Source organism: Simochromis diagramma, unplaced genomic scaffold (assembly GCF_900408965.1).
Source record: "Simochromis diagramma unplaced genomic scaffold, fSimDia1.1 OVJJ01000387.1, whole genome shotgun sequence".
NCBI lineage: Eukaryota > Metazoa > Chordata > Actinopteri > Cichliformes > Cichlidae > Simochromis > Simochromis diagramma.
The window spans coordinates 2,354,888-2,382,881 of NW_024387152.1; the positions used below are offsets into that span (position 1 = coordinate 2,354,888).

Consider the following 27,994-nt stretch of genomic DNA (forward strand, 5'->3'; position numbering starts at 1 on the left):
TCTTACAATCATAACAGTCTAATGAAAAATGGCCTCCCTGGATCCGAAAATCAAAATGACCTAATATCTAATATCCACCATATTTCACTGGTCAGCGCTCACCAGATTGAAATCTTATGTGGTAAAAACTATTAGCCTCGCACAAGGTTTACTCGAGGTTTAAAAAGTGTAGTAGAAACTAGTAGCAAATATAATTTCTGCCCCTTGGTTTGCATGAATTATTATTTTTTGACGTAGTTGTTATTAGCTGGCACGGCTAGCAGCAGTTAGCCACTTGGCAGAACAGCCGTTTGAGGACGCGAAGTGAAGAAGAGATGCTAGTGACCCACACAAGGGTACCTATGCAAAGTTGACTCGCAAATTTAGGTAGATGAAAAGTCTGCGGTCGACTGACACCAGACGCCAAAAAATATACTTTTGGTGACTTGTCAACAAAGTTCAGCGCTGTCATTTTCGCATACACTGTTGTGTTGCAAACTTGCAATAGCTTATCACGACCTCGCGAACGAGATTCCAGAGCAGAGCAAAAGCTAGCTGATGTTAGCCATTCCAGCTAAAACCCTGAAGCAAGGAAAAGTAGTTAGTTTCGATTCGCTGTATGAAGCCGGGGAATCTTTACTAGACTTGTGTCTGTGGCTAACAGTTCCCCGATAGCGCACGACCACACTCGACACAAAAGCTCAAGTTGCCTGTTAGCTAATGGCATTATCCATCTAGCTAGCAGCATCGCTCAGCCTGCCTTCCGCCGACGTGCACTTCCCCCCACTCTGACTCCAGCCGGCTAGCCGTAGCGTTAGTCCGGTACATAAAATGAAGCGACCATCAGCATTTTGGGACGCTGCGTGGCTCTGTGGATTTTGCTGATACATGAGGAGACGATATTGTTTTTGTGAGGTGAGCTGCTTTGATTATGGCTCCTTTAAACCTGTTACCTAAAGACACGCCAACCCTGACCTTAGACCGGGTGTTAGCTCTACAGTCGGTAGTGTTTAGCTGTTAGCTTCGAGTGGATGGGGGCTGTGTAATTGCTGGAAAACTAGCAATGTTACCTGGGAGCTAACTTTAGGTTGATATATGTTGCACATCGACTGTTTCCGCGCCATTATACGCAGTGTAGCAGGTTAACATTTTTAAAGGTATGTCCATGTTCGTGGGATTTTGTGTATTTTATGAAGTTTTTTCTCTTTCCAAGACTTTGCAGCTACGTCACTGTTGGTAGTTTTTAGCTTTTCCGTTTCAGCCTGCCGCCAGTGACATGGACATGGCAATTTTCTGGACAGAACCAACCCTTTGAAGTCGATGTTTACATTGAGAAATAGTGCTTAGCGCTGCAGTTGTTCAATTGTAAAATATCAGTAGCTTTTCTGTTATTATTTACAGTGACTGCAACAAATCGTTGTCGCTATTTGTAAAGAGTATAAACTAAAAGCAAACACCTCTACCCTTAAAGTTAATTTGTAACGTTAACACTTTTAACGTCAACTTCGCTAGCCAGGATGTTAAGACGTTAAAGCACTCGTCGTGTTATTACTTTTGCTTTACGTGTTAGTAACTGTATTATTGAGATAAAACATATATGGTATCCACATGAACTGAGATATGAGTCGAGTTAGATTTGGAAGATCTAGTTTGTTGTCAAGAAGAAAGCCCGTTTCTGGTTCCATCGAGTGTGTTTAATACGGACATGCAACGTTAACGTTTCATTTCGTGCAGTAGCTCAGTTGCATTCTCCAGCTAGCAACGTCTGTGCAATCTGCTAATGATGCGCACCACCAGGCAATATGATAGTACTTTTAATCGCGTTGAGTTGAAATTGTTTGGGAGTTTTTTGTTTTGTGTTCCCACTAATGGGAAAGACGTGCAAAACAACCCTGAGTAATTTTGACAAGGATTGAAATACTTCTGATACTTTGTGCTGTATTAAATGCGTTAAATTCGGCTTGTAATAACTGATGCTTCTGTGCATGAACCACCAGAAAAGCCCAATCGTCCTCGGGCTGGGATCCGCTTCCACCTGCCCCAGTGAAAATGAAAAGAAATCATTACCAAATGGGCATGACAGCGTTAACCCACAGGAAGGCTTTTTCCTCAAGTATGATGGCACAATTTACATTTTGTAACTCCTGAAAAAACGCTCTTCTGTGTTTGATTTGTACTTTGAAGCCATCGTCACGTTATTTGCCAGCATCGCACTAATGTCGATTGTGCGGGTCTTTTTCGGTTTCGCGATCATACTTATAAATCCTAGCGAAGCTGTAATATAGCAAAAACATATGGGCTACTACGCGAATTGAAGTTGTCCGACCTCGTTTAAAATGCCTGTTAAGAGCTTTAAACGTTACACGCATGTGAATGGGTCCTTTGATTAGCTATGTGGGTAAAATATGGTAAGGCCCTCGTTGTTTGTTTTACAGTATTTTTGTTAATGGCGTGAACCTCGCAGCGGAACTATGATGATAGCGACGAGGTTCTGCACGAAAGGAGCCCCGCTGCAACAGGAAGCTCCACACACGGAAGTTGTATGTTCTTTGTGTATCCCGATTTATGGTTGTTTTATTTAGCAAAACACCATTTTAGTTTTAACATTTCGCGCTTTTCCACCAAAACTGCTTGACCGATTTGGATTATGAATTGCTGGGTAAATAACTTGAGTTGTTAAAACGTTGTCGGATTGATCGTGCTCTTATAACCTTAACGCTGTTTTTACGAGTTTGCGAAAAAAGCTCGATTGTACAGGGATAAATACAAGGAAATTATCTTAAAAAAAGAGGGGGAGAGGGGGGGGAAGAAACAGCAGGCAGCATTTATTAGTTGTGTTGTTGGCTTTTATGTAAAAGTGGGTTTGGATGCGTAGAGTGTGCATTTTGTGGTTAAGATGGCTTTTTATGTTTAATATGTTGGATTATGAACATTGGAGTTTTCTGTCTCAGCAAGTGAGAAACTGGAGATCACTTAACTGTTCAGTTTTATATAGGAGAAAATAAGGAAAATCTTTCGGGTTTTTTGTGTTTCATTTTCTTTTTCTTTTCTCTACATTATGTGATGATGATAACATTAGCATTTTAAAATAGTATGCCCATTTTTTTAAAATTTATTTTTATCTACAGTATTGTGGAATTACCATAATAATTACTATGACAATGATTTGCAAACTGGTGCTAGTTTACATTTTTAAATTGCAGATCTCTGTCAGGGAGGTCAAAATCAGTACGGGGGATGGACGAGCAGAAATCAAACTGCGAAGAGAATGACTCTGAACCAACAGGTAATGTTTTCTTTGCTTTCTGGACTCTCTTCTGCACCTTTATGAAGATAATGGTGTGCTTTTTCCCTTTAAGCTGTGGCTACCATTGTGAATAAGGGAGCTATTTGTGTGTTTCATGCAATTATTCTTAAGATTTATTTAAAAAAAAAATTTGCCTTAAACATTTTTTCCTTTTGTCTAGCTGATGACAATGCCACTGCAAAGCAGCTTGTCTCTTCTGACGGGGAGTCTAAGGCCATTCCTGCTGTGGAGTCGTCGAGTGCTAATGCAGCCTCTTCTAGCACATCTGTGTAAGCCCTTTATTATATAATAAAACCTGCTGTGCTTCTTGCTTTATCCAAAGAAGGTGCTTTCAACAATTTCTCACCTGTGTACAGAGAGAGCGTTCGAGCCTGTGCGCTTTGTAACTGTGTGGAGCGGAGTCTGCATGGACAGCGGGAACTGAGGCACTTTGGACCATTTTCTGAGCGGCCAACCCTCAAGCCATCAGCTTCCCCACTGCCACAGCCTGGAAATGATGACCTGTCTTCCATTGGATTTCCTGATTCGCCTTGTCTGACAGCACTCCTTTATGACTCAGGTTAAAGTCTAAACAAATAAATATATATATATATATATATATATTTTTGGGGTTGGGCAATATGGTCTAAAATCCATATCACGGTATAATTTGAAGCATGTGCGGTAATGATATATATCGCACACACTTAAAATCCTTTAATTTTCTCAAAAATCGACGGTGTGCCTTATGTATGAATTCTGGTTGTGCTTACTGACCTCGAAGTGATTTTATGTGGTACACGGCGCGCAGAAATCTGTCAAAAATGTTTTAGTACGACTTTGGTAAGCTATGAAGGCGCACCGCTTGATGGATTGCCGGAGCATTACGGCTGCTATAGTCAGGAGCCTTGCGGAGTGATCTGGGTCCAAAACTCTGTCTTCTTCAGGTCCCAAAGTCAAACGAACACTACGGCATCACTGAGAGTTAAAAACTGTCTAAATACTTTCATCTTTAATAAAATTATCAGTGTTGCAGCTTTACCAGGTGTAACAATTAAGTTTAACATCCAGGCGTCCATGAATACAGAATTTATTAAATTCAACGGAGTTAGAACTTAGCAGGAAATTAGCTCGATAGTTTCCACCTAAACAGAATATAGCATGTTCTGACTGAGAGATTTCTGAAAAAAATTAAAACGTACAGCTCTGCTATCACTTCCGACATAAATGAAGATAGAAAACTAAACAGCAGTTACTTTTGTAGGGTTACTGAAGTTGGACTAGCTGGTATATAACGATGTCCTATGTGATCGCTAGCAAAACAGCTACGTTAGCATAACATTAGCACAGTGAAATTATCGCGGTAGAGTGGTATAGTCAAAATCTCTAGTGTTGGCCAAATTTATATTGTTTATACCGCCCACCCCTAATAAATAAATATATATATACTATATATACACACACACACACACACTATATTTAATTTCTGTTAGAATTATTTGAAACATGTTAGGTTCTTTCTACTAGAGCACACTGATGTAGAACAGAGGTTTGGTTAGATATTTTACTAATGTTGGGCTTTATTATAAACAGGGGGATGTTGGGTTCACCACTGGTGTGCAGTGTGGTCAGAGGAAGTAAAGCAGACAGAGGATGAAGAGTTGGAGAATGTGGATAAAGCTGTTATCTCAGGGACACAGCGGGTAAGTGTAGTTTGATTAACCTGGATTAGATGTACTCGATGAAAATATAAAGACAAACCAAACTTGATACCCTTGGCTTGCTCCAGATTTGCGAATACTGCAAAAGGCTGGGTGCAACCATTCGATGCCATGCTGAGGGCTGTTTGCGGTTCTACCACTTTCCCTGCTCAGCAGCCAGTGGATCCTTTCAGTCTATGAAACAGCTGGTCCTCCTCTGTCCAGAGCACATAGATAAGGCAGAGGAGCTGGGTAAGTGACACTGTGTAAGAAAGTCATCAAACTTCTGACAAAGGCTTCTGTTTCAGACTAGGACTTTACACACATATGATGTCCTGCTGCCAATCAAACAGCAAAAAAGTAGAAAAGCAGCATATTGTTTGGCTTGGATATTTGTTATGCTCAATGTATATCTGGCTCATCATCTGTGGACTAGCAGTTTAACAAGACTTAAAGACGTCTTTATTGTTTAAAATGTCAGCTATCTGTGTAACTTAATTTCTTTTTTGTCTACTTTTACTTGTCTTTCTTAAAAACTGAAAACTTACTAAAATTTAAACAAAACATGAGAGTTAAGTGCTAGCTTCATACCTTGTTGAGTCTCATGATAATTTAAGGTGAACTGAGAATATTTTTATGAAACCTATTCATATGGGGTTTTTTTTTGTTTGTTTGTTTGTTTGTTTTATGCAGCTGGTGAAGAGTCTTGGTGTGCAGTATGTGACTCAGCAGGCGAGCTCACTGATTTGCTCTTCTGCACGGGTTGTGGTCTCCACTACCATGCAGCCTGTCTGGAGATTGGAGCCACACCTATCCAGAGGGCAGGATGGCAGTGTCCAGAGTGTAAAGTGTGCCAGACTTGCAGGTGAGTCTAACAGTCTAGCATCGTTCCTTTTTTCTCAGATGTGTGTCCTGTTTTACTTTGTTTTTATTTTAACTGATTATTTTATTTGAATTGATTAAATCTCCCTTTTCCACTTATTATTACTTTTTCTTAGACAACCAGGGGAAGACTCCAAAATGTTGGTATGTGATGCTTGTGATAAGGGATACCACACCTTCTGTCTCCAGCCAGCCATGGATTCTCTTCCCTCTGACCCATGGAAATGCAGAGTAAATCCTTTTTCTTTTTCTTTATTTAACCCTCTATCCAAAAAGATTTCCGTATATTGAAACTGGACATTCACTTATTTAATAAAACATAATCTTACCTTATTTTATCCAAATTATTTCTGTTTAAAAAGACATTGGTAAAAGGTTTTTTTTGTTGTTTTTTTTTTTTTTTTTCCCTGTCTGCTTTTTTTTGGGTAATTGTGCTCTGTAATCTTTATTCTATTAGAGGTGTCGTGTATGTGTGGTGTGCGGAGTCCGTGGACTAGTGCTGCCAGGCTCAGCCCAGTGGTTTGATAACTACGCCGTGTGTGAGGGATGCCAGCATCACCGCAGTTCTATATGTTGTGTGTGCAGCAAAGCTGCCAACCCGTCTGTTGCTTTGCAGTGTTGCAGCATGTGCCACAGGTAAGTTTAAAATATAACACAGCTTGCCATGATGTGTGACCATGTCAGTGTTACGATCATTAAAAACAAATAAAAATCTTAATAATCTTTTGTCTCAGATGGGTTCACAGTGAGTGTAGTTCAGCGGGGGAACCCCCAAAAGCTGAGATCATTTGCCTGTTTTGTAAGGAGGGTCAGCGGCAGCCAGTTGCTGAACCATACACAGCAGACACTCAGACCACAACGTCCCTTAAGGAAACTGAAGGAGACCTTAAATTGGTGGAAATGCCAGTCCAAATGGATACAGACTTATCAGAAGTGACACCAGGACAGAAACACAAATTAGAAATGGGACAGGCTAAAGATGAGGCTGATAAAGAGACACCTATGGACTTTGGTAAGTCGTTACTGTACACTACATTGGATCAAACTTAAAAGAAATGCCTGTGATTTGCATATGGCTGTTAGAGCATTTTGCGTGTGTGTGTCAGCAATGTTTTTATTTAGTTTAATTATTTTTCATCTTAGGGATGGAGTTTGCAGCTGTTCAGGCAACAAACACTGTGGAGAGAACAATGAAGGGAGAGCCACCCTTACCAACAGAAGCTTTTGGTTCTGAGGGACCAGCTCCTCTGCTCGAGTCTACAGGTAAACCAAGGTCGCACGATGGATGTACTATATATGAAAATAAACACCAAGCAGAACTTGATTTTTTTTTCCCCCCAATGTGCTTTGTATCTAATAATGGATGTAAAAATGACAGTGGTGATAATCACACATTCCTTCATTTCAAATAGGCTGTGCAACAACAGAGCAGAGGGGCTCTTGTCCTCCCGCTGCTGAAGACGGAGCCAAAGAGGCACAGAGTCAAGTGGCAGCTTCCCAGGATCCCACAGCAGAGACACAGTCTAACAACAGCTGTGAAGTAGAACCAACACCAGTGTCACAGCAAGGCCCTGAAAGCATGGAGGTGGATGAGGAGAAGCAAGATGCTCCTCCCTCAGTTAAACAAGAACTATCACAAGAGTTATTGAAGAGTGCATCTGGTGACATCTGTATAGGACCGTTCTGTAACGATTCCCAGAAGTTACCAGCTTCCACAGTCTCTGTGGTTAAAACGGAGCCTTTGTCTATGGATGAAAAGCAGGAACGAAGTCCATGCCATGACTTCCAGTTGCTTTCTAATCGTTCTTTATCAATAGACACACAAGAGTCCCTCTCTGCAGCTGACATAGAGGGGAGGTTATTACCTCACTCTGAGGAGGAGGAGGAAGAGGAGGATGAGGATGATGACCAAATGAAAGGACACAGTGAGGACATCAAGAGAAAACTACAAGAGGTTAAGCCGGAGTTGTTGCTGGATGAAATGTCAAATATGAGCCATGGTGATGAGAGCAGCAGTGGCTTTCTAGGCTCTCCAGGAGAACCCGACCCTCAGCTTTCCATGGAGCTTGGCCTTGTACCTTCCAGCCGCTCGCACACTGACATCTTGCTCACTGAGACCGATGACTCTCTTCCCTTTGAACCTCTCAGAAGTGACAGAGAAAAGGCCAAACGCAGAGGGTCCCCAGGCCGCTCAAGGGTCAAACAGGTGAGGTCACCATGTACTAGTTGATATATATTTTTTGATAGCTGGCACTAATTTAAGTCGTTGTTTTTAATGTGTCATTGTTATAACGTGACTTGACATTGAAAAGGCTGTTTCTGTGAATTGCAGGGACGAAGCAGTAGTTTCCCTGGAAAGCGTAGACCTCGAGGAGGTGGTGGTGGTGGTGGTGGTGGTGGAGGGAGAGGGCGTGGTGGGAGGTCACGCCTTAAAGCTATGGCCTCCTGCATCGACGCCTTTTTGGTGAGCTGCACTTTTGAGCATGTGTTTTTGTTTTTTGTTGTTGTTGTTTTTAATGTTATTTAACTTTTTTTAATATTTTAGTAATATGTAGTTCTCATAATTTTCATAAATTAGCTTGAAATAAAATACTTCTGCAAAATTACTACACTGTTACAGCTAAGCATGACCTCAGACACCGGACTGAGTAAGGAGGAAGACGAAGAAGAGGATGACACCATGCAGAACACAGTTGTTCTTTTTTCAAACACCGATAAATTTGTTCTGCTACAGGTAAAGCTGCTTTGACGTTTTCACTTACCCTGTGTGGATTTGCTGTGTTGACATTTCTGTATGACTGCAAATTGACTTATTGTTCTTAATTTTTCTCTTTTGTTTTCTCTCTTGTATTTTTAGGACATGTGTGTCGTCTGTGGCAGTTTTGGAAAGGGTGTAGAGGGGCAGTTGCTGGCTTGCGCTCAGTGTGCCCAGTGCTACCATCCTTATTGTGTTAACAGCAAAGTAAGAACAATGCTAAACTTATGATGGATTATGTTTTCATTGTTTTGTTTTGAAAATCCAGATTAAATTTGATGTCTTCTGCAGATCACCAAGACGATGCTTCGTAAGGGCTGGCGTTGTTTGGAATGTATTGTGTGTGAAGTGTGTGGAAAGGCTTCAGACCCGTCTCGTCTGCTGCTGTGTGACGACTGTGATGTCAGCTATCACACCTACTGCTTGGACCCTCCCCTGCACACTGTACCCAAGGGTGGTTGGAAGTGCAAATGGTAAAAAGAGAGAGACATGATAAAAAAACAAGAAACTTAAGTGCACAAAGCTTTGTTCATCCATGTAGCTTTGAATTGGGTCAAATGGAAATGAATATATCCAAATTTGCATATTATGTAAAACACTGGTGGCTCAGCCTTCATTTGCAATTCAGAGGCCCATCCCTCCGGCTCTTGCTTCTGTAGCAACAGAAAATTTGTTACACCAATCACATTGGTATCAGTAGTTTTATTTTTTTAATCTTGCATATTAGCTGGAAAAATGTTATAAAGCACTACACTACATCTCTATCTCTGTCCAGGTGTGTGTGCTGTGTGCAGTGTGGATCCAACTCACCAGGTTTCCACTGCGAGTGGCAGAACAACTACACACACTGCGGGCCTTGCGCCAGCCTCGTCACCTGCCCGGTATGCCGGGAGAATTTCATGGAGGAGGAGCTCTTGCTGCAGTGTCAGTACTGCGATCGGTGGGTGTTGATTATTGGAACTACACACAAACGCACAAAATAACCAGAAAATGAGAGCGAGTAAAGCATTACTTATGTATTTTTGATGTCATAAATTATTCCATATCATCTTTGATTTGTTGAAAAGTGCGCATAGCTAGGTTTTTATGTGTGCCTATGCAGATGGGTCCATGCCGTCTGTGAGAGTCTGTACACAGAGGATGAGGTGGAACAGGCTTCTGATGAGGGCTTTGCTTGCACATCTTGCACCCCATATGTTCCAAAACCTGTGGGTAAGTCTCAGATTGACAGTGTCTAGGTCTTCAGAAATATAATTAAGATATTGTGGGGTGGGGTTTTTTGTTTTTTGACTGGTTGTTTTATTGGTGACACAATTTTCTTTTTCTCCCTACTTTTTGCCCTTTGGTCACAGTAGTAGAGTCAGCCATTATGGCTTCAATAAAGATAAAAGAGCCAGGTAAGAAGATGTAGCTCCTTATGTTAGTTAATTATTCCAAGTACATTTTCTGAGTTTGTGCCCTTTATTTTTACTTAAATTTGTGATTGTCACTTTTTAGAGCCCCAGTTCTACCGTTTGGAGGGTGTTTGGCTTACAGAGTCAGGCATGTCCCTGCTTCGTAGCATCTCCATGTCTCCTCTGCACAAGAGACGGCAACGTCGCTCCCGTCTTGGCACTATGTGCTCTGAAGGAGGTCCTGATGGAATGGATCTAAGAGAGGTTGAAGGAGAAGGGGATGAGGGAAAAGGTTTGGACAATTTCCGCTCATTCATTTGTCACTAAAGAGTTTTCAGGATTACTTTGTGCATTTTACAATAAATAAATAAATGTTCCTCTATATAACCAGGCTGTGGGGATCCCATGGACTGTGAATCAAAGATGGACCAACATGGGAGCCCTGAGAGAGACGGTGGTACTGAGCGGGATGCAGGTGCAGAGGGAGGTGCTGACGGTGACTGTGAGGGTCTTAAAGGGGGAGCAGAGGAGACAGATGACAGCAAGAAAAGAAAGCGAAAACCTTACAGGCCTGGTACGCAATCATGAATGTGACTGTATAAAGGCATTTACAGTATCTACATAGATGTATCATCATATCCAAAATAATTAAAACATATGTTTCCTTTAATTATGTTAGGAATTGGAGGTTTTATGGTGCGACAAAGGAAGTGTCACACACGGATGAAGAAAGAATTTTTTGCCCAGTTGGCTGGAGAGACCATGTTGGATGGACAGCCAATTGAGCGAACTATTGAAGAAGGTTTGTGACAACAATAGACTGCTGAACTTGAGTTCATCCAGTGCAACGGTTTCTCTGCTGTGTATATGTATATATGTACATCGTGATCAGGACTTAATTTGTGACAAAATGCTTTAAAATCCGACATGATGCAGACACTACATGCCCCCACCTTCACACACTTAGACATTTTTAATGTTCAGCTCCCTTGAAACGTCCTCATCTCTGCTTAACTTGTAGAGTTGTGATTCAATGTATTTTATGCAAATAACTTAAACCTAAGAAAACTGAATTTTATTATTACATTTTTAGGGCCCCACCCTGACACAGACAACATTATGGATCCTAAACCAGTGGAGGGAGAGGAACAGGCCAAGAAACGTCGGGGTCGGAAGAGGAGCAAACTCGAGGATATGTTTCCAGCTTATCTCCAGGTTTCTTGTCTCTCTATGTGCCATGTTTTAAAAGTGAAAATAAAGGTATCCACTGATTTGATGTATATATTGTAAACATTTGTAATTCCCGGCAGGAGGCATTCTTTGGAAAGACACTGATAGACTTGAGTAAGAAGGCAGTGATGATACCTCCAGGGCAGAGGCCAGGTTCATGCCCCATCAGACCTACTTTACCAGCACCAACCAAGAGTACTACCCCAGACAGTAAGAACATTAACTTGAATTTGGGATGCTGGTTAAGAAAAAAAGTCAGTGCAGGATATGTAAATTTTTGTTTCTTTCACTAGCTGATGCCGGGGATCGTGTGATGGACATAAATTGTCCTCTCAAGCAAGAGGGGGGTGAAGCCCCCCAGGCTCAGGGAGACGGTGCAGGTAAGTATCTATATGGCAGGTGAAGTTAATAGACCTTTTTAACATGCAGTTCCAGGTTGTTTTAAAGTTTTACACCTTTTAGGGATTCCTACACCATCCTCATCGCAGACAAACCAGGTGTCAACTGATCCTCATGATTCTGATGCAGAAAAAAATGAAGGTAAGTTCCTGCGGAGGGCACTGTGCTATATAGCATTTAAGAATGACTTGTAATATAATTTATTCCTTCCTACCATGCTGTTGTGCTTGTGTGATAGGTCTTCCACAGGGGGTGGAGAGTCAGGATTCTGAGCAGTTCTTCAGGAAGGTTCTGGGAGTGTCGGATGGTTCCTCCTTGGGAGGTATGAAGCCCATCTTGGAGGGCAATAAGGGAGAACTCGGTCGTAGTGCTTTGCCACAGAGAGCTCTCCCCTCAGGTGAGAACAAGGGTTTCCTACAGATGTTCATATACTTAAAACCGCAGCTATTATTACCTGTTGTATGATTCCTGAATTATTAAAAGCATGATTGAAAAACTGTTGTATTTTAATTCAATTACCGGAATTGCAGGGTCCCTGCCCTCAGCTGGAATGATGGATGCCTTTCCTGGAATTTCTCAGTCACCGTTCTTCGACATGCGGTAGGCTCATTAGTGCATTTTATTTCACAGCATCTCAGTCATGTAGTTACAACTCATATAAAAACAGAAGCTTAATTCCCAATTATTTATATTTTTCCCCCGCATGTGGCCTTTTTATTTGACCAAAAAACAAACCCTCTAACTTATTATATGGTGTACAGGGACAGAGGAGGGCTGTTCAGTCCAGATGGTGGTGAGGAGAGCCCTTGGGCAACTCCCTCTACCCCAGCAACTCCTTCCTCCCCACCAACCCCCACAGAGGCAGAGGGTGATGGTCTGTCCTATAACCAGCGTAGTCTGCAGCGCTGGGAGAAGGATGAGGAGCTTGGAGAGCTCTCAACTATTTCCCCTGTTCTTTATGCCAATACAAACTTCCCAACTCTCAAACAGGACTACCCAGGTTAGTGAAGAAGAAACATATTGTACAATGTATTTTATCAAAGTCATGATTTTTAAGTTTATGTCACAGTTATAACGTAAGTGTTAAATATTTCTCTCATCACAGATTGGGCTAGTCGCTGCAAGCAGATCATGAAAATCTGGAGGAAGGTCCCAGCTGCTGACAAGGTTCCATATCTGGTAGGTTCTCTGTTTTTGTTTTGTTTAATACATTATTCTTTCATATTATCATTTGTTTGCTGTAATTCTCTTTTTAACACATTTCTAAATTTGCAGTTGGTCATATACTAGGTTCTCCTTTTTTAATTTTTTATTTATTTATCCATTGTGTGTTTTTTAGCCTTGTTTTTATAAGAGTTCGTGCTTGGACTTGTGTGCCTGTACATACGTGCAGAAGCCGACTCTCTCTCTCTCTCTCTCTCTCGCTCTCTCTCTTTGTAGCAAAAGGCCAAAGATAACCGAGCAGCTCAGAGGATAAACAAGGCACAGAAGGTGAGTTAAAAGTAGATTTCTTTTTTTATTAAGTTTAGCAAATGACTTCATTAGGTTTACGGTGTGTGTGGTTAATATTCCTTTGGTGCTCTTTTTACCTTTTCACAGCAGGCAGAGAGTCAAGTGTGCAGGCCAGTAAAAACAGAGCAACCACGTGCAAAGGGAGAACGGCCAAGTTTACACCTCCAGATCCCGCCACCTTCAGGCTCAACATCAATCTCTTCTCAACCCAGCTCTGCAGACAGCCCATTTCCCTTGCCTCCCGATTCAGGATCGTCTTCTGTCTTTTTCTCAGATGGACCTGTCAAAACTCCATTATCAGCTGAAATCCGGACAGATCCTTTGGCTAAGCTTCCGCCTCAGTCACCCCATTCTTACTCACACCCAACCACACCTTTCTCTAATGCCGGGGCCAGCCCCGTACAGGCCCCTTCCTCAGGTTATTCTGCTTCCGGCCCGCAGGGCCCTCCTCAGGGACGGCCAGCCAGTCTTGGCCCTTTTGACATGCAACCAGGAACTCCTGGAACCCCCAGACGGGCTCAGCAGGTTGACCCCTACTTCAGATCACAGCTGCAGCAGCAACAGGGTCTTCTTCCACAATCCCAGCAAGGCTCTCAGGAGTCCCTAGGGCCTCCAGAAAGTCCTCATTCAAGAGGTCCTGGGCTCGGGGAGTCGACCATTTTTTCACCATCCCACAATACCCACTATGGAGATCCCTTCAGAACCCAGCAAGGAATGGGAAGGCCAGAATATGGTTCATCACCGTCACCATCTGCATTGGCTTCATCTCCTGCAAGCACAGGGCAGTACAGGACTGATATGAGTGCACCCTCTCCACGTTCCTCTGCAGTTGGCAGACATGAGCTGTCCACCGGCTCCCCTGCTGGAATGCTTGAGTCTGGAGATGGTTTGTTCAAGGCACCTTTAACGCCACGAATGCACCAAGGGGAGAGTGGGGCACTTCATCCTGGAGCTTCACCTAGCCATGTTGCTGAAGGCTTCAGGCAGTCTCCCTCTCACTCTGATCCCCATATTCATCCTCCACTAACTACCAGACCGCAGTCAGGTGATAATTGTTCTCTTGGACCCCAGAGACACGCTGTAGCTCAACAGGAGCAATGTCCTAGAGTACCCTCCAGCCCACAGTCCCAGGGCAGCTGCCAGTCTCCCCACACTCCTGGTGGCATGTCCAATGATGGTTACTCTGTCCAGTCTCCTGCTACTCCTCGTTTCCAATCTCCAGACCCTTGTTCTCGGCCACCTTCAAGGCCACAATCTAGAGACCCGTTTGCAGCAGTCCATAAGCCACCTCGCACCTCCTCTATTGGCCCAGAGGGAACTGGAAGTTACAAAACATCCCCTCATCCTAACCAGCAATCTCCAGCCCATTCTACTAATACATCTATAGGGGATCCCCTCTCTGGAAAGCCATCAGCTCACCCTACTTTCAGCCGCAGCCCGAGCACGGGAGGCTTTCAAATAACTCAACAGCAGACTCAGATGGTGCAGCAGCCACAAACTCAGCCGGCTTTGTCAGCAGACAGCCTTACCTCGCGAGTGCCACCTTCCTCTGGATCTCAAGAAATACCAGCTGTCCACACTTCAGACATGTCAAGTCAGCCATCTTTGCCAGTAACTCAAGAAATTCCTGATATTTCAGCAGTACAGGACCCTTCAGTAGTAGGACTCAGCCCTGCTGATCTGGAAAAGCACAGACCGGTATCAAAATATTTGCCTTTGAGCAGGCATTGAGTGCACTTCTGCATGCTTTTGTTTTTTCTTTGCTAATCAAAGTTTCTCGTGTTTTATAGCGCCAAAGACTGAGGGAATTTGTGATCAGACAACAAATGCACAGACAAGAGAAGGAGGCAGCTGCTGCTGCTGGCAGTGCATCCCCTGGATGGTCTGGGGGAGGGATGGGAGCCTTTCAGCAGGATAAAACTCACAGAGCACCACCACCTTATCCACAGGTAGGGATCCTGTGATTGAATAACATTACATTATCAATGTGAAATCTTGCAGGCATTGTTACATGCAATCTTTTTTTTAAGTTTCTGATTTTCATGCAGACATTATGGAAAAAAGTTATTTTTGATTTATTTTTCATTTATTAATAACTAAAGAGTCAAGGGACAATGGTACAATTTTTACTTCCTTTAGGAACGTATTGCTGCTGCCGCTTCAAGTGCTCAGGCTTCTGTGTCGGGGAAGATGCCCACAGATGATAAGCTCATTCGCCCACCACACACAGGAAACCCTGCCGTTGTTGATCCAGTTAGGTAAGCATTTAAACAATGAGGTACTTGGATTGAATAAACCAAATACAGGCATAAATCTTTTGGCCCTGAAGATACAATTGGCGTCTTAAATTAGTCCAACTCCCTTTTGTTGTTTTTGGGGAAAAAAAAATATATTTTTGTCTTTCTTCAGGCTCCCAGGATCTTCCAGACCGCAGGGTATGTTTACCCGTCCACCATTCCCTCCTCAGTGGCAGGGCCAGGCTCCAAGGAGGTTCCCTCAGCCTGGCATGGAAGCTGTGGGCATAAGGCACAATCTTAACCCTGCTGTCAATATCCAAGGTATGGAAGGCATGGGTAATACTCATGCCATGATGCCAGGGCACGGAGGTGAATCCATGCAGCCAATGAGTCAAGGTCCGCCACCACAGTTCATTGAGTTGAGACATAATTCACAAAGGCCACCTCTGCGACACCAATTTATACCCCGTGGACCCCAGCCCAGGCCACGTCTCTTTGTCCCAGAGCAAGAGATGTCAACACCTTATGTTCAGCAACTTCCTATAGCTCAAGTTGGTGGCATTCAGACAGAGGGGTTACAACAGGGTGGACTGTCAGTTTTACTGCCTCAGCAGTCCCACATGCAACCTCAAAATGCTACTTCGGCCCAAAACACTCCCAGTACTGAGCAGCATCGACTTTCACAACCAGGTATAGTCACAGAGCCCCAGCCTGCAGCTGTAGAAAATGCAGAAGAACTGCCAGAACCTGATCTTGATGGGCTAGGCGATGCTCCAGGAGATGGAGGAGTAGAAGATGAGGATGATTTGGCTCTTGACCTGGACCCTGACAAAGGAGATGATGACTTGGGCAACCTGGACAACCTCGAAACCAATGATCCACATCTTGATGACTTACTCAACAGTGATGAGTTTGACCTGCTGGCTTACACTGATCCTGAACTGAACCAAGGAGACCCTAAAGATGTCTTCTCAGACCAGCTGCGGCTGGTAGAAGCTGAAAGTGAGGGTCCTTCAGCGTCGTCTGGTTCTGCACATGTTAAAGTGGAAGACAAAGCCAAGGTGGAGCCAGAGCGGAAGGCTCTGACAAAAGTCCCTTCTACTGCACTAGAGTCTGCTGCTCAACTAACACGCTCTTCACAAACCGCTGATGCCTCTAAAGTTAAAGTAGAGAACAGAGGTTTGACGCCTCAGCTGCAAACGGGACAGACTGTGGTGAAAGCTGAAATGGGAGAAGCGGTATCCATGCCTCTTGGTGTGACCGCACCAACAACAAAGACTCCACAAAGTGAGAGCCAGTCTGCCTCACTCAGTTCTGTTCGATTAGGGGGACTTCCATATCCCTTGCCAGGCCAAGGTAATCCATTGCCTTTTCCTCCAGCTCCTCCACATGGAGATATGGGTGATGATCCCTTAGGACTACCTGACGTAGGGGAGCAGCACTCTCCTGCTGTAGATCTGGCAAAGGTAGAGAGCTCATTAGATGGTGAACTGCCTCTTCTAATACAAGATCTCCTGGAGCATGAAAAGAAAGAACAACAGAAACAGCAACAACTCACTTCTCTTCAACAAGGAGGCATACCACAACAGTTTTCAGGCATTCCAAATCCACATCCGAATCAACATTCATCTGGGCAAATAATGTTACCACACCACCATCGTCCACCACCCCAAGGTATGATGAATCAGCCAGGGATGGTACCGCGTGCTTCACACATGTTGCAGCAGCAAAGGCTTATGGGACCTGGTATGGTACCGCCAACTCACATGATGGCCCAGCAGCAAACCATGATGAGGACGATGCAGCCTGGGATGCAGCCTGGGATGCAGCCTGGGATGCAGCCTGGGATGCAGCCTGGGATGCAGCCAGGGATGCAGCCAGGGATGCAGCCAGGGATGCAGCCAGGGATGCAGCCAGGCATGCAGCCAGGCATGCAGCCAGGCATGCAGCCTGGCATGCAGCCTGGCATGCAGCCAGGGATGCAGCCAGGGATGCAGCCAGGGGTCCAGCCAGGACTTGGCCATCAATCACAACAGCAGCCAGCAGTAAAACAGTCAACTCTGACCAACAGCTTCTTCCCAGATAAAGGTAAGCTTCATGTCTTGTCACGGTCACAACTTCTTCCTTTTTCTTTTGTTTTCCCATACTTCCACTAATTTCGCCTATTATTGCAGATTTGGACAAATTTGCTACAGATAACATTATGGATCCCATTGCCAAGGCGAAGATGGTTGCCCTTCAGGGTATTAAGAGAGTGTTGGCACAGGATCCAATGGTTGTTCCCACTGGCATTAACAGGTATTTCTAATAATGCGTTTGTTTTGTTTTTTTGGGTTTTTTTTAATAAATGACATGGATATGTTTTTGCCATTGTTGAACTGCTGCTAGAAAGCAGAGCATGTGTTGATTGTGATTATCTTCAGATCTAGTTTTTGTTGTTGGTTCCAGCTCTTGTAAGCTGTTCAACATAAAAGTGGCATCCCTAACACCACTGTTCACAAGGTTAACTGCTCAGCAACCACTTATTTGCAGTAGCTATGTGTCAGAGACATGCCTGCAATGGTGACTTCAGTGTTAAAGACTGCGATTAGACGATCAACTGTACCATTAGCACACCTGTTTGCTGAGGCCCATGTTAAATATTTTTAAGTGGATGTCACTCAGCACTGTTTTGCTTTCTCTTCAGGCAACAAGTTTCTCTGCTTGCTCAGAGGCTGGCTTCTGCCCCAGCCACAGATCCAAATCAACTTGCATCTGGACCTGCAAAGGTATGTTGGTTTATTTTTAAAAAGTGATCGATGATTTAATTTGTAAAACTGATGATAGCTGAGTCATTTAAATGCCACGTTTTTCTGTTTAGGAGGGAGAGACAAGTGATCCACCCCAGTCAAGGCCTAACCCTCCTCAGTTTGTGCAAGGAATAATCAGTATGTTTGACCAATACTGCCTTTTGAGCTGAATTGAGTCTTTTTTTTTTTTTTTAGATTTATTTTTTTTATTGCAGTCTCCATACATTTGTGGATAGCTAAGGGTGGTTTGTGATTTCTTTTCTATAGATGATGCTGAACAGCACCAATACGAAGAATGGCTTCTTCATACCCAGCAGTTACTCCAAATGCAACTGAAATTTTTGGAAGAACAGATAGGAGTTCATCGCAAATCACGCAAAGCACTGTGTGCGAAGCAACGCACTGCTAAGAAGGCTGGCAGGGAGTTTGCTGAGGCAGATGCAGAGAAACTTAAGTTGGTCACAGAAGAGCAGAGTAAAATTCAGAAGCAGCTTGACCAGGTGTGTAGATGTTCAATGTTCTGAAAACAATTTTTGCATTGCACAAAAAAGGCTTCTGGCACATTTGATATACAAATATACATGATATACAGATGTCTTCATAAATATTCTGTTTTAGGTGCGCAAGCAACAGAAGGAGCACACAAATCTAATTGCAGAGTACAGAAGCAAGCAGCAGCAGCATCAACAACAGCAGCAGCAGCAGCAGCAACAACAGCAGCAGCAGCAGCAACAACAGCAGCAGCAGCAGCAACAACAGCAGCAGCAAGGCTCTGGTATTATAACCCAAGGTCATTCTGCACAGGGGGGGCCCTCTCACATGTTTCCCAAACTGCCTGGTCAGATGATGATGGGCCAGCAGGGGGCACCAGTAATGGGGCAACATCCTGGCATGGTACCCCAAGGTGGGATGCCTGTCAGAATGCCCCAAGGTCAGCCCTTTATTGGAGGAGCCCAGCCACAGCTTTCTGGGGCTCTTGGAGCCAGTGGTGCCAGGGTCCCAGGTCCTCCTGGGCCTTCAGGAGGATTTTTCCCTCAGGGGCCTGGGGTGCAAGGTGCAGACCCTAGGCTTCTTCAAGAAAGACAACTTCAGCATAGGATGCAGATGGCAAAGTTCCAGCAACAGCAGCAGCTGATGGGCCAACAACCAGTGTCACTCCCAAATCAACAGTCTAGTTTAATCAATCAGTCGCAGGCTGGTATGATGGGGCACCAACTTATGGCACAACAACAGGTGAACACTCAGCAGGGTATGCTAGCTAATCAGCAGAACATGGTCCAGGTTGCACAAGGAATGGTTGGAGGCCAGACTGTGGCTCCATCACAGAGTCTTGTGGGCGGCCAGCCTATTAACCATTCTCAAGGCATGGTATCAACTCAGGCAGGAATAATTGGTAACCAACAAGTTGCATTGTCACAGCAGCAGAGGCCTCAGCTGATGATGGGACAGCAGGGTATGGTTGGCGCTCAAGGTCACCCTGGCCTGAGGGGGCCCCATGCCCAGTTGACTCCTCAACAACAGAACATTCTGGCCCAACGCATGCTTGCATCTCAGCAAAATATTACAAAGAATTTAGCCCACCTTCAGCAGCAGCAAATGACACAAAGACAACCAGCACAGTTGATCAACCAGTCTGGCCAAGAGCAAGGTCTTTCCCAACCCTCTACCCCAAAAATGGGCTCCTCTCCTTCAGCAGGAAGTAACACACCCCAGCCCCAGGGATCTACAGAGAGCCAAAACTCAGGACCCAAAGAAGGTGGTATCCTCAGCCCTGATTCAAGAACCCCACCACAGCAGAGCGGACCCTCTACTCCCAACCAGATCCAACTAGGCTCTGCAAATGATCATCAAACTGACCTGGGACGACAGCAGCTACAGCAGCAGCACCAGAATCAGGTTTATGTAGGCCAGCAGCAACAATCAAATCCTCAGTCTGTACATGAGAAACAGTCGGGTTTGGTCGGGAACCAGCAAACTGGTATGCAGCAACTGCAGCAACAACTTCCAGTCACTGTCCAGAGGCAAGGTTCCCTCACCACTGACAAGCCCAGTTTGATGACTATTAAAGAGGAAGGAAAAACATCTGATTTCTTACATCATCAACAGCAAACTCTTCAAAATGCCACACAGCAGCCACAGGACCCCACCATGCCGCAACAGATCACAGGACACAACCATCCAGGGCAGCAACAACCTGCTATGATGGGTCTTAGTTCACAACAGCAGGCCATCATGGCCCAACAGCAGAAACAGCAGGTTTTAATGGGTATGATGAGAGCTCAGCAGCAAGGAATGATGGGACAGAGACCTGGTGTTCCTCCTGGACAGATCCGCGCCCCTATCAACATCCAGGCCATTATTGCTCAGAATCCTCAGCTCCGCAATCTTCCCCCCAACCAACAAATACAGCACATCCAAGCCATGATTGCACAAAGACAACAAGGACAATTGCTGCGGATGCCAATAGGTCAGGGCCAACAACATCAGTTGAGGCCTCAGCTCCCACAGATGGGACAGCAAATGATGGGGATGGAAGGCCATCAAATGTCACATGGAGTCATGGGGAATCCAGGAGCAGTGGGAAATCAACACCAGCCAGGTATGCCAGGCCAACAACCTGGTGTTGCTCCTCAGATACAGCAAGGAATGATGGTCTCTGGGCAGCAGCTCCAAGTGGGAGAGATGATGCAGCAACATATGAGAGGACAGGTGCCACATTCCCCAATGGACCAGGGCCCAATGGTGAGGCCAGCATCTCCACGTCAGCCATTAGCCAACTCCCCTGGGGATTCTCAACGGCACACTTTTAATCAAGCTATGGGGATTCGTCCACCCACTCCCACCCAGAACCAACAGCAAGCACTAATGGCAGGCCGTGTGCAGGGCTCTCCATCGCATGCATATTCTCCAAGAACTCCCTTTGGCATGAGTCCAGTCCACCCAGTCTCACCCCATTCATCTCATGTCTCCTCACCTTCTATAGCTGACAGCAGGGCTGGGAGGGGCAGTCCCTACAGCCAAGTCAAGGCTTCCCCACTCAGGTCACCCGGGGCTAAGAGTCCACTTGATTGTCCAGGACCTAAAGCAGACACTCAGTCACCAGGCAGTGGTCTGGCTGCTTCAGTGACTTCCAATGGGCCACAGAGAAGTACAAATGCTCAGCGTCAGTTGCAGCAGGGTGCAGAAGACAAACAAGAGGAGCTATGCAAAATGACAATACAGAATATTAAACAGGAACCAAGGGAGGTCCAGTGTGACAGTGCGGCTGAAGCTCCTACTGGGACTATAAAGCATGAAGCAACCGGGGAGATGGTTAACGCTGGGAACAACACTACCTTTATTAATGCTGGAAGTGCTGCTGTGACTCAAAGCCCTAGATCTGAGACTGGACAGCAGTTGCTGCAGAAACTCCTAAGAACTAAGAATATTCAGCTTGGTGCTCAGAGGCCTTGTGAAGGCATCCACAGTGAGATCAATGGTCACATCAACAGCAAACTGGCAATGCTTGAGCAAAAGCTTCAAGGGACTCCACGAAACATGGAGGTATGTTTTCCTAAAGTGTATTCATTCTCTTTACCCTGATCCCAAAAGGTTGATTCTGTTTATCTGGACGTAGCGTTTTCAATGGGAGAAATGTTTCGTCACTCAACCTTTTGGGATTTACTTACCTGGATGATTGAGCATGCATCAAGACTCTTTACCCTGATGTTATATTTGGGAAAAATCTGTTTTATTTTCTTGACCTTTTACAGGATCTGCAATCGATAACAAAAAGGCCTCCTGTGCAAAAGCCAAAGCGCACTAATAAGGCAGCTGGAGATCGAGGGCCTAATGCACGGAAGAAAAACAAGAAGGAAGAAGTTGGAAAAAGTGCTGAAGCCTTGTTAAAACAACTCAAACAGGTACAATAATGTCAAAATACATTTCCCCCCTAATGATATTTTGCCACTGATGATCTGAAGATTGATTCTTTTTCCTTTTCTTGGCTAATGGATTTTTACTCTGTAGGGCCTCTCTCTGCTGCCCTTGATGGAGCCGTCAATCACTGCCAGTGTGGATCTTTTTGCACCTTTCGGAAGCAGCCCAGCCAATGGAAAAGCCCAGCTAAAAGGCTCATTTGGAAATGCAGTGTTAGACAATATCCCAGACTACTACTCTCAGTTACTCACTAAGGTCAAACTAAGCTGCCAGTGCACCACCAACATTTTGAATAAGGCATAATGGTAATTTCAGAGCAAAGTCTTCAAGAACATATTGTTTGTGCATTCACAGAGCAACCTCAGCAACCCCCCAACACCCCCATCTTCCTTGCCACCTACTCCTCCACCATCAGTACAGCACAAACTGCTCAATGGAGTAACAGCTGGGGAGGAACTGGCTGAGAGACAGAAAAACAGAGAGCCTGCTGAAGAGCCGATGGGTACATTTATTGTTAATTATTAATCCACAGTTATGCAGTAATTGCATTCTAAATGCAATGTATTATAATGCTGCATTTTTTTTTTCCTCCTTCAGATTCTGTGAAAGAGGAGGTAAAGAGTGTAGATATTCTAGCAGCTCTCCCCACACCACCACATAACCAGAATGAGGATATCAGGTACACAAGGACAACTCTGCATAGTTATCAGTCCATAGCATAGATATTTTCATAAAGAGGCTATAAATGTGTGAAATATCTTTTAACAGGATGGAAAGTGACGATGAGGATGCTCCAGAAAGCATAATTCCAGCATCATCCCCTGAGAGTAATGTAGGAGATGAAACTCCACGTTTTCCTCATCTGCGGGAGCCTAAAGAGGAGGAGACAGACAGGGCAATATCCCCTATCATACCCCTCATACCTCGCACTGCCATCCCAGGTATTCTACTCAGCATGTCACATCCTACGGTCTGCTGAGGTAGCAATGCTGCTGCTCTGTATGGGGGATTAAATTCTAAGTTAGTTTGTTTTATATGGTTGCATGGATACATAGGTCATGGGGAAACCTGCTTGGAATTTATACGATTGTCTAATTTTTTTATTTATTTTTTTTAAATATTAAATCTGTTTGCGTCTTGAAATGCAGACAAATGTTGAATTTACACATTTGCTTACAGCATTCACAGAAAATAAACAATTCGAAGCTCCTGACGGCAAGGTAGATTCAACATCCAACCACTGGGATAAGAGCAAAAGCAACGAGGTGTCTGTAACGTTCACGTTGTCATCTGCTGCAGCCAAGGTACTAAGCCATCATAATCTTATATCGTCTTTAAAAGCTTTTATGTCCGAAACTATTGATGCAATCTAAACTTCTACTAATATTTTCCAGAAACTAAATCACGTGATGATGGCCATGGCCCAGCTTCTTAACATTAGAATGCCAGGTACTTATGAGGTCACTATCCCTCCCCAAAACCCTGAAATGTCAGGAGGAGATGGGCCTGGGAAAGGACCTGGCCAATCAGGTACACACTAAAATAAATAAATTGACGGTTTAGCTTTTTTAGATTTCTGCTGATGTCTTTTTTTATTATTTTCTTTCTTTTTTTCTTTTTTTTTTTTTCTTTTTTTTTTTTGTGGAGTGAGTTCCTATTTAGCTAAAAGCAAAAGGGTGCGAGTCTGTCAAGACATTCAAAATTCTGCCTCAAAGTGACCTGTCATATTATTTGCTAATGTAAATTTTCGTCTTTCATTAATCCCATCTCATGATTGTAGTTTAAGCACGTTAGTTGAGCAAATTTGGTGTTTAAATGTTTTTGTGGTTCTTTGTTTTTAAAACAAATTGTGGCAGAGTGACTATACCATCTATCCATGTTATGTTTTACAGGGGTTCTGTGTACAAAGGATGGTGCTTCACCTAGTCAGGATGAGTGGCTAAGGCAATTTGATGTGTCTCTACCTGGCTGTACACTGAAGAAACAAGTTGACATTCTGGCACTTATTAAACAGGTTGGTCCCTAAAGGTCTCCTATTGCCTCATTTAATCTTTTTTATTACATGTGTTGAAAGCGTTACATCTCCTGCGTGCATTTTGCTCTCAGGAATTTGCAGAGACTGAAGAAAAACCGGTTCAGCACTGCTATACAACCAAAGTAAATGATTTGGATGTGCGCCACCTTCCTATTATACCAGTGGAGGAGTCTCCACCCCCATCACCGTCTCCTCCTCATCCTCCTCCATCTCTGCCAGTTACAACTAGTGAAGCTGAACCTTCCAAAAAATCAACTTCCTCATCACCGTCTCCCTCCAGTCCGACCAATGTCCAAACAACAGCTGAGCCTGAACAGCATGTTAAGCCTCCTCTTGATGCTGCTCAATCAACTGAAGTCACAGAGCCTGAAGTTGCTGCTCCAGAGTCTTGCGCAGACGCAGCAGCTACCTCTGCAGTTTCTGATCCTGCTGCTCCTCCTGAAGATCATCTGAGCGCTGTTGTCAAGGAGGAGGAGGTAGAGGATTTGGTCACTGATCCAGCTCAACCTCCTAAAGATTCTCCCACCCCCATGGAGTCTTCCCCTAAAGCTGTCAAGCAACGCAGGCCTCTCTCACCTGATGAGGAGGTGGTGCATCCAAAACTGAAGAAATGGAAGGGGATTCGCTGGAAGCGTCTTCAGATTGTTATCTCGATTCGGAAAGGTGGCTCTAAGAAAGAAAACAGCCGTGAGGTGTCTGAACTGATGGAACGGCTGCGCATTACTCTTCGACCAGAAAGGCTGCCTCGGGATAAACGCAAGTGCTGCTTCTGCCACGAGGAAGGCGATGGTGCCACAGATGGGCCCGCTCGTTTGCTTAATATTGATGTGGACCTATGGGTGCACTTAAATTGCGCTCTGTGGTCCACAGAGGTGTACGAGACACAGGGGGGCGCCCTAATCAACGTGGAGGTAGCCCTGCGTCGCGGATTGCGGACTCTTTGTGCGTACTGCCAGAAAACTGGTGCCACAAACAGCTGCAACAGACTGCGCTGCCCGAATGTCTACCACTTTGCCTGTGCCATCCGGGCACGCTGCATGTTCTTTAAGGATAAGACCATGTTGTGCACCCAGCATAAACTGAAGGGGCCCAGTGACGATGAACTCAGCACATTTGCGGTCCTACGCCGCGTCTACATCGAGCGTGACGAGGTGAAACAGATAGCCAGCATCTTGCAGCGAGGAGACCGTATCCACCTGTTCCGCGTCGGAAGTCTCATCTTTCACGCTATTGGCCAGTTGCTGCCCTCCCAGATGGCCAACTTCCACTCAGCTACTGCAATCTTCCCCGTTGGCTACGAGGCCACACGCATCTACTGGAGCACACGCATACCCAACAAGCGATGCCGCTACCGCTGCCGCATCAGTGAAGATGATGGCCGCCCCCTGTTTGAAGTGCGTGTTCTGGAGCATGGGATGGAGGATTTACAGTACCGTGACCCTACTCCAGAAGGTAAAACAAAAGTGCTTTCTGATTTTTGTGCTCTATTCTCCCTTTGTTATGTTTCTTAACCTTAAAGAACAGAGTTGAATTTGCTGTTTTTGTCTTTAGGGATCTGGGACCGGGTTGTTCAGCAGGTGGCTAAACTTCGTGAGGAATCATCCATGTTGAAACTGTTCACTGAACACATCAAAGGGGAGGAGATGTATGGCCTTACAATTCACGCTGTCATGAGAATCACTGAGTCGGTAAGAATCCCGAGCACTTTCTGTCCCTTTTTTATTTTGTCTTTATCTCCCATGTTCACTGATCTGTGGTTGGATAACTGTTTCAGACGGTAATAAAACAGCATTACAGACTTGACAAAATATCTGCTATATCTTGTATTAACTGAACTCAATGTGACCAGAAATGATAAGCTTTATAGCCATTATAAGTCCATTATGATGATCATTGACTGTTGACTTGTTGTGTTTTAGTTGCCCGGAGTGGAGAACTGCCAGAATTACCAATTTAGATACGGCCGGCACCCTCTGATGGAGCTCCCACTCATGATTAATCCCACTGGCTGTGCTCGCTCAGAGCCCAAGGTCCCCACACACTGCAAGAGGTAAAGCATTATTTTTAGCGAGAAGCTGCACACTCAACACGTTCTGACATATCTGTTAATCTGTACAGCCATGTGAATCACGTCGAAGAGGCTTGTTGACTAAATGTTAACATTTTTGCGGAGTTAGCCAATATTGGCAAATTCCAGACAGAATATGTTGACTGGTGAGGTCATATACATTAAAAAATGAAACGCTTTTAACATCTATGTAATACAAGTAACTTGCTTCAAAACAACTTCAAACCTGTAAAATTCAAAACATTCAGACTTTCATTTTGCTTTCTTTTTAGGCCTCACACTCTTAACAGCACCAGTGTGTCCAAGGCCTACCAGAGTACCTTCACTGGAGAGCTCAACACACCATACAGCAAGCAGTTTGTCCACTCCAAATCCTCCCAGTATCGGCGCTTGAAGACTGAGTGGAAGAACAACGTGTACTTGGCACGTTCCCGCATTCAGGGCCTGGGGCTGTACGCTGCGAAGGATTTGGAGAAGCATACGATGGTTATTGAGTACATTGGTACTGTCATACGCAACGAGGTGGCCAATCGCCGGGAGAAGATCTATGAAGCGCAGGTACTCAAACTTAAACAGTTGATGGAGAATGGGTGGTGCAGAAACTTTGTTTGCTGTGCCGCTCAACTTTCTACAGCTGTAGGACACGTCTGACCCTTTTTCTTTTTTTCCTCTTGCTCTTTTGCCGTAGAACCGAGGGATCTACATGTTCCGTATCAACAACGAGCAAGTGATCGATGCAACTTTAACAGGTGGCCCAGCCCGGTAAGTGTTTGTTTGTGCATGGCTGCCTTGTTTTAAACCCTTATTTTATGTTTATTTTCTTCCCCCAAATTGATTTGATTTTCCCCCATTTCCCTTCTCACCAGCTATGTCAACCATTCCTGTGCGCCCAACTGTGTTGCTGAGGTTGTAACGTTTGACAAAGAAGACAAGATTATCATCATCTCCAGCCGAAGGATTCCTAAAGGAGAGGAGGTGCGGTGTGATAAACAGCCTTCATTGTACTACTACTATATCTGCAGCCTTTAACTGTCTCTCTCTTAATTCCAGCTGACGTACGACTACCAGTTTGATTTTGAGGACGATCAGCACAAGATCCCTTGCCACTGCGGAGCCTGGAATTGCCGAAAATGGATGAACTAACCAGAAAGCAGAAAGATGGAAAATTCCCTCTCGCTGGTACCAGAACACTCCTGCGCCAAAGCCTATGAAAATCCTACATCGCCAGTGCATAAGCTGTTCATAAAGATATGGAGGAAGGCTGGCCTCCGCTATTAAAAGACTAAAGTGTTACCTGTAGCCAAAGGTTTGAAGAGCATTAATCAATAAAAGCAGCCGACCACCATTCATCAGCAGAAGCTTGATGGTGGGACTAACTTTCGTGTTTGGAGTAGTTGAATCACCCTTTCCTCAGCCAAATCCCTCCTCTTCCCCATCCCCCACTTCAAACCCTCCCAACTATTCTGGTCTCAATAAGCTTACAGTGGCTGGAAAATGATCCTCACCATCTACCAAAACATTCTGACCCTCTGATATCAGTGCTCGTAGTACAGAGCTCATCTGGAGCTTCGACAAAAAAAAGCCATTAAAAATGTTAAGAATGAACTAAGGACACTTTTTTAAAATTAAATTTTTTTTTAATGTTTTAAGTCGGACCTATTTCCTGTCCCGTCTGACCACACCTCCCCCCCCTTACCTCCCAGACAAGGCACTTTCCCATCAATGACTCATAACGACAACATGGATATTGGCTAGCTAGACAATCTTGATGTGGCTCTGTGTGAGAACTACATGTGATCGATGGAGAGAG

General features: G+C 44.5%; 1 protein-coding gene across 6 annotated transcripts; it reads left to right on the top strand.

The window, feature by feature from the left end:
- Positions 1–11: 11 nt before the first annotated feature.
- kmt2d (lysine (K)-specific methyltransferase 2D) lies at positions 12–27,994 on the top strand. Of its 6 annotated transcripts, none has more exons than XM_040048236.1 (55): positions 12–366; positions 3,183–3,265; positions 3,447–3,555; positions 3,643–3,845; positions 4,859–4,968; positions 5,055–5,217; positions 5,659–5,830; positions 5,964–6,078; positions 6,305–6,483; positions 6,582–6,859; positions 6,991–7,110; positions 7,260–8,053; positions 8,180–8,311; positions 8,468–8,581; positions 8,705–8,809; positions 8,894–9,075; positions 9,378–9,542; positions 9,705–9,814; positions 9,955–9,999; positions 10,100–10,288; positions 10,388–10,570; positions 10,676–10,798; positions 11,090–11,211; positions 11,307–11,436; positions 11,520–11,606; positions 11,689–11,766; positions 11,864–12,022; positions 12,156–12,225; positions 12,387–12,625; positions 12,731–12,804; positions 13,066–13,116; positions 13,225–14,835; positions 14,928–15,086; positions 15,277–15,395; positions 15,547–17,462; positions 17,549–17,672; positions 18,061–18,142; positions 18,235–18,301; positions 18,431–18,663; positions 18,782–21,706; positions 21,916–22,065; positions 22,172–22,336; positions 22,436–22,583; positions 22,679–22,760; positions 22,850–23,022; positions 23,261–23,385; positions 23,476–23,611; positions 23,974–24,095; positions 24,188–25,568; positions 25,668–25,804; positions 26,036–26,166; positions 26,457–26,742; positions 26,873–26,946; positions 27,051–27,159; positions 27,235–27,994. In XM_040048236.1, the coding sequence occupies exons 2-55, from the start codon at positions 3,217–3,219 to the stop codon at positions 27,325–27,327; spliced, it is 15,198 nt and encodes a 5,065-aa protein (XP_039904170.1). In that variant the 5' UTR covers positions 12–366; positions 3,183–3,216; the 3' UTR covers positions 27,328–27,994. The 6 variants fall into 6 exon arrangements, with proteins under 6 accessions (XP_039904170.1, XP_039904167.1, XP_039904169.1 ...); XM_040048233.1 differs by lacking the exon at positions 12–366 and adding an exon at positions 373–894; XM_040048235.1 differs by lacking the exon at positions 12–366 and adding an exon at positions 909–1,136.

Coding starts and splice junctions, on each gene's coding strand:
- kmt2d (XM_040048231.1), top strand. CDS start 1,953: ATGCTTCTGTGCATGAACCACCAGAAAAGCCCAATCGTCCTCGGGCTG. Junction 11,607..11,688: donor GGCTCAGGGAGACGGTGCAG/GTAAGTATCTAT, acceptor TACACCTTTTAG/GGATTCCTACACCATCCTCA. Junction 25,569..25,667: donor CCGTGACCCTACTCCAGAAG/GTAAAACAAAAG, acceptor TTTTGTCTTTAG/GGATCTGGGACCGGGTTGTT.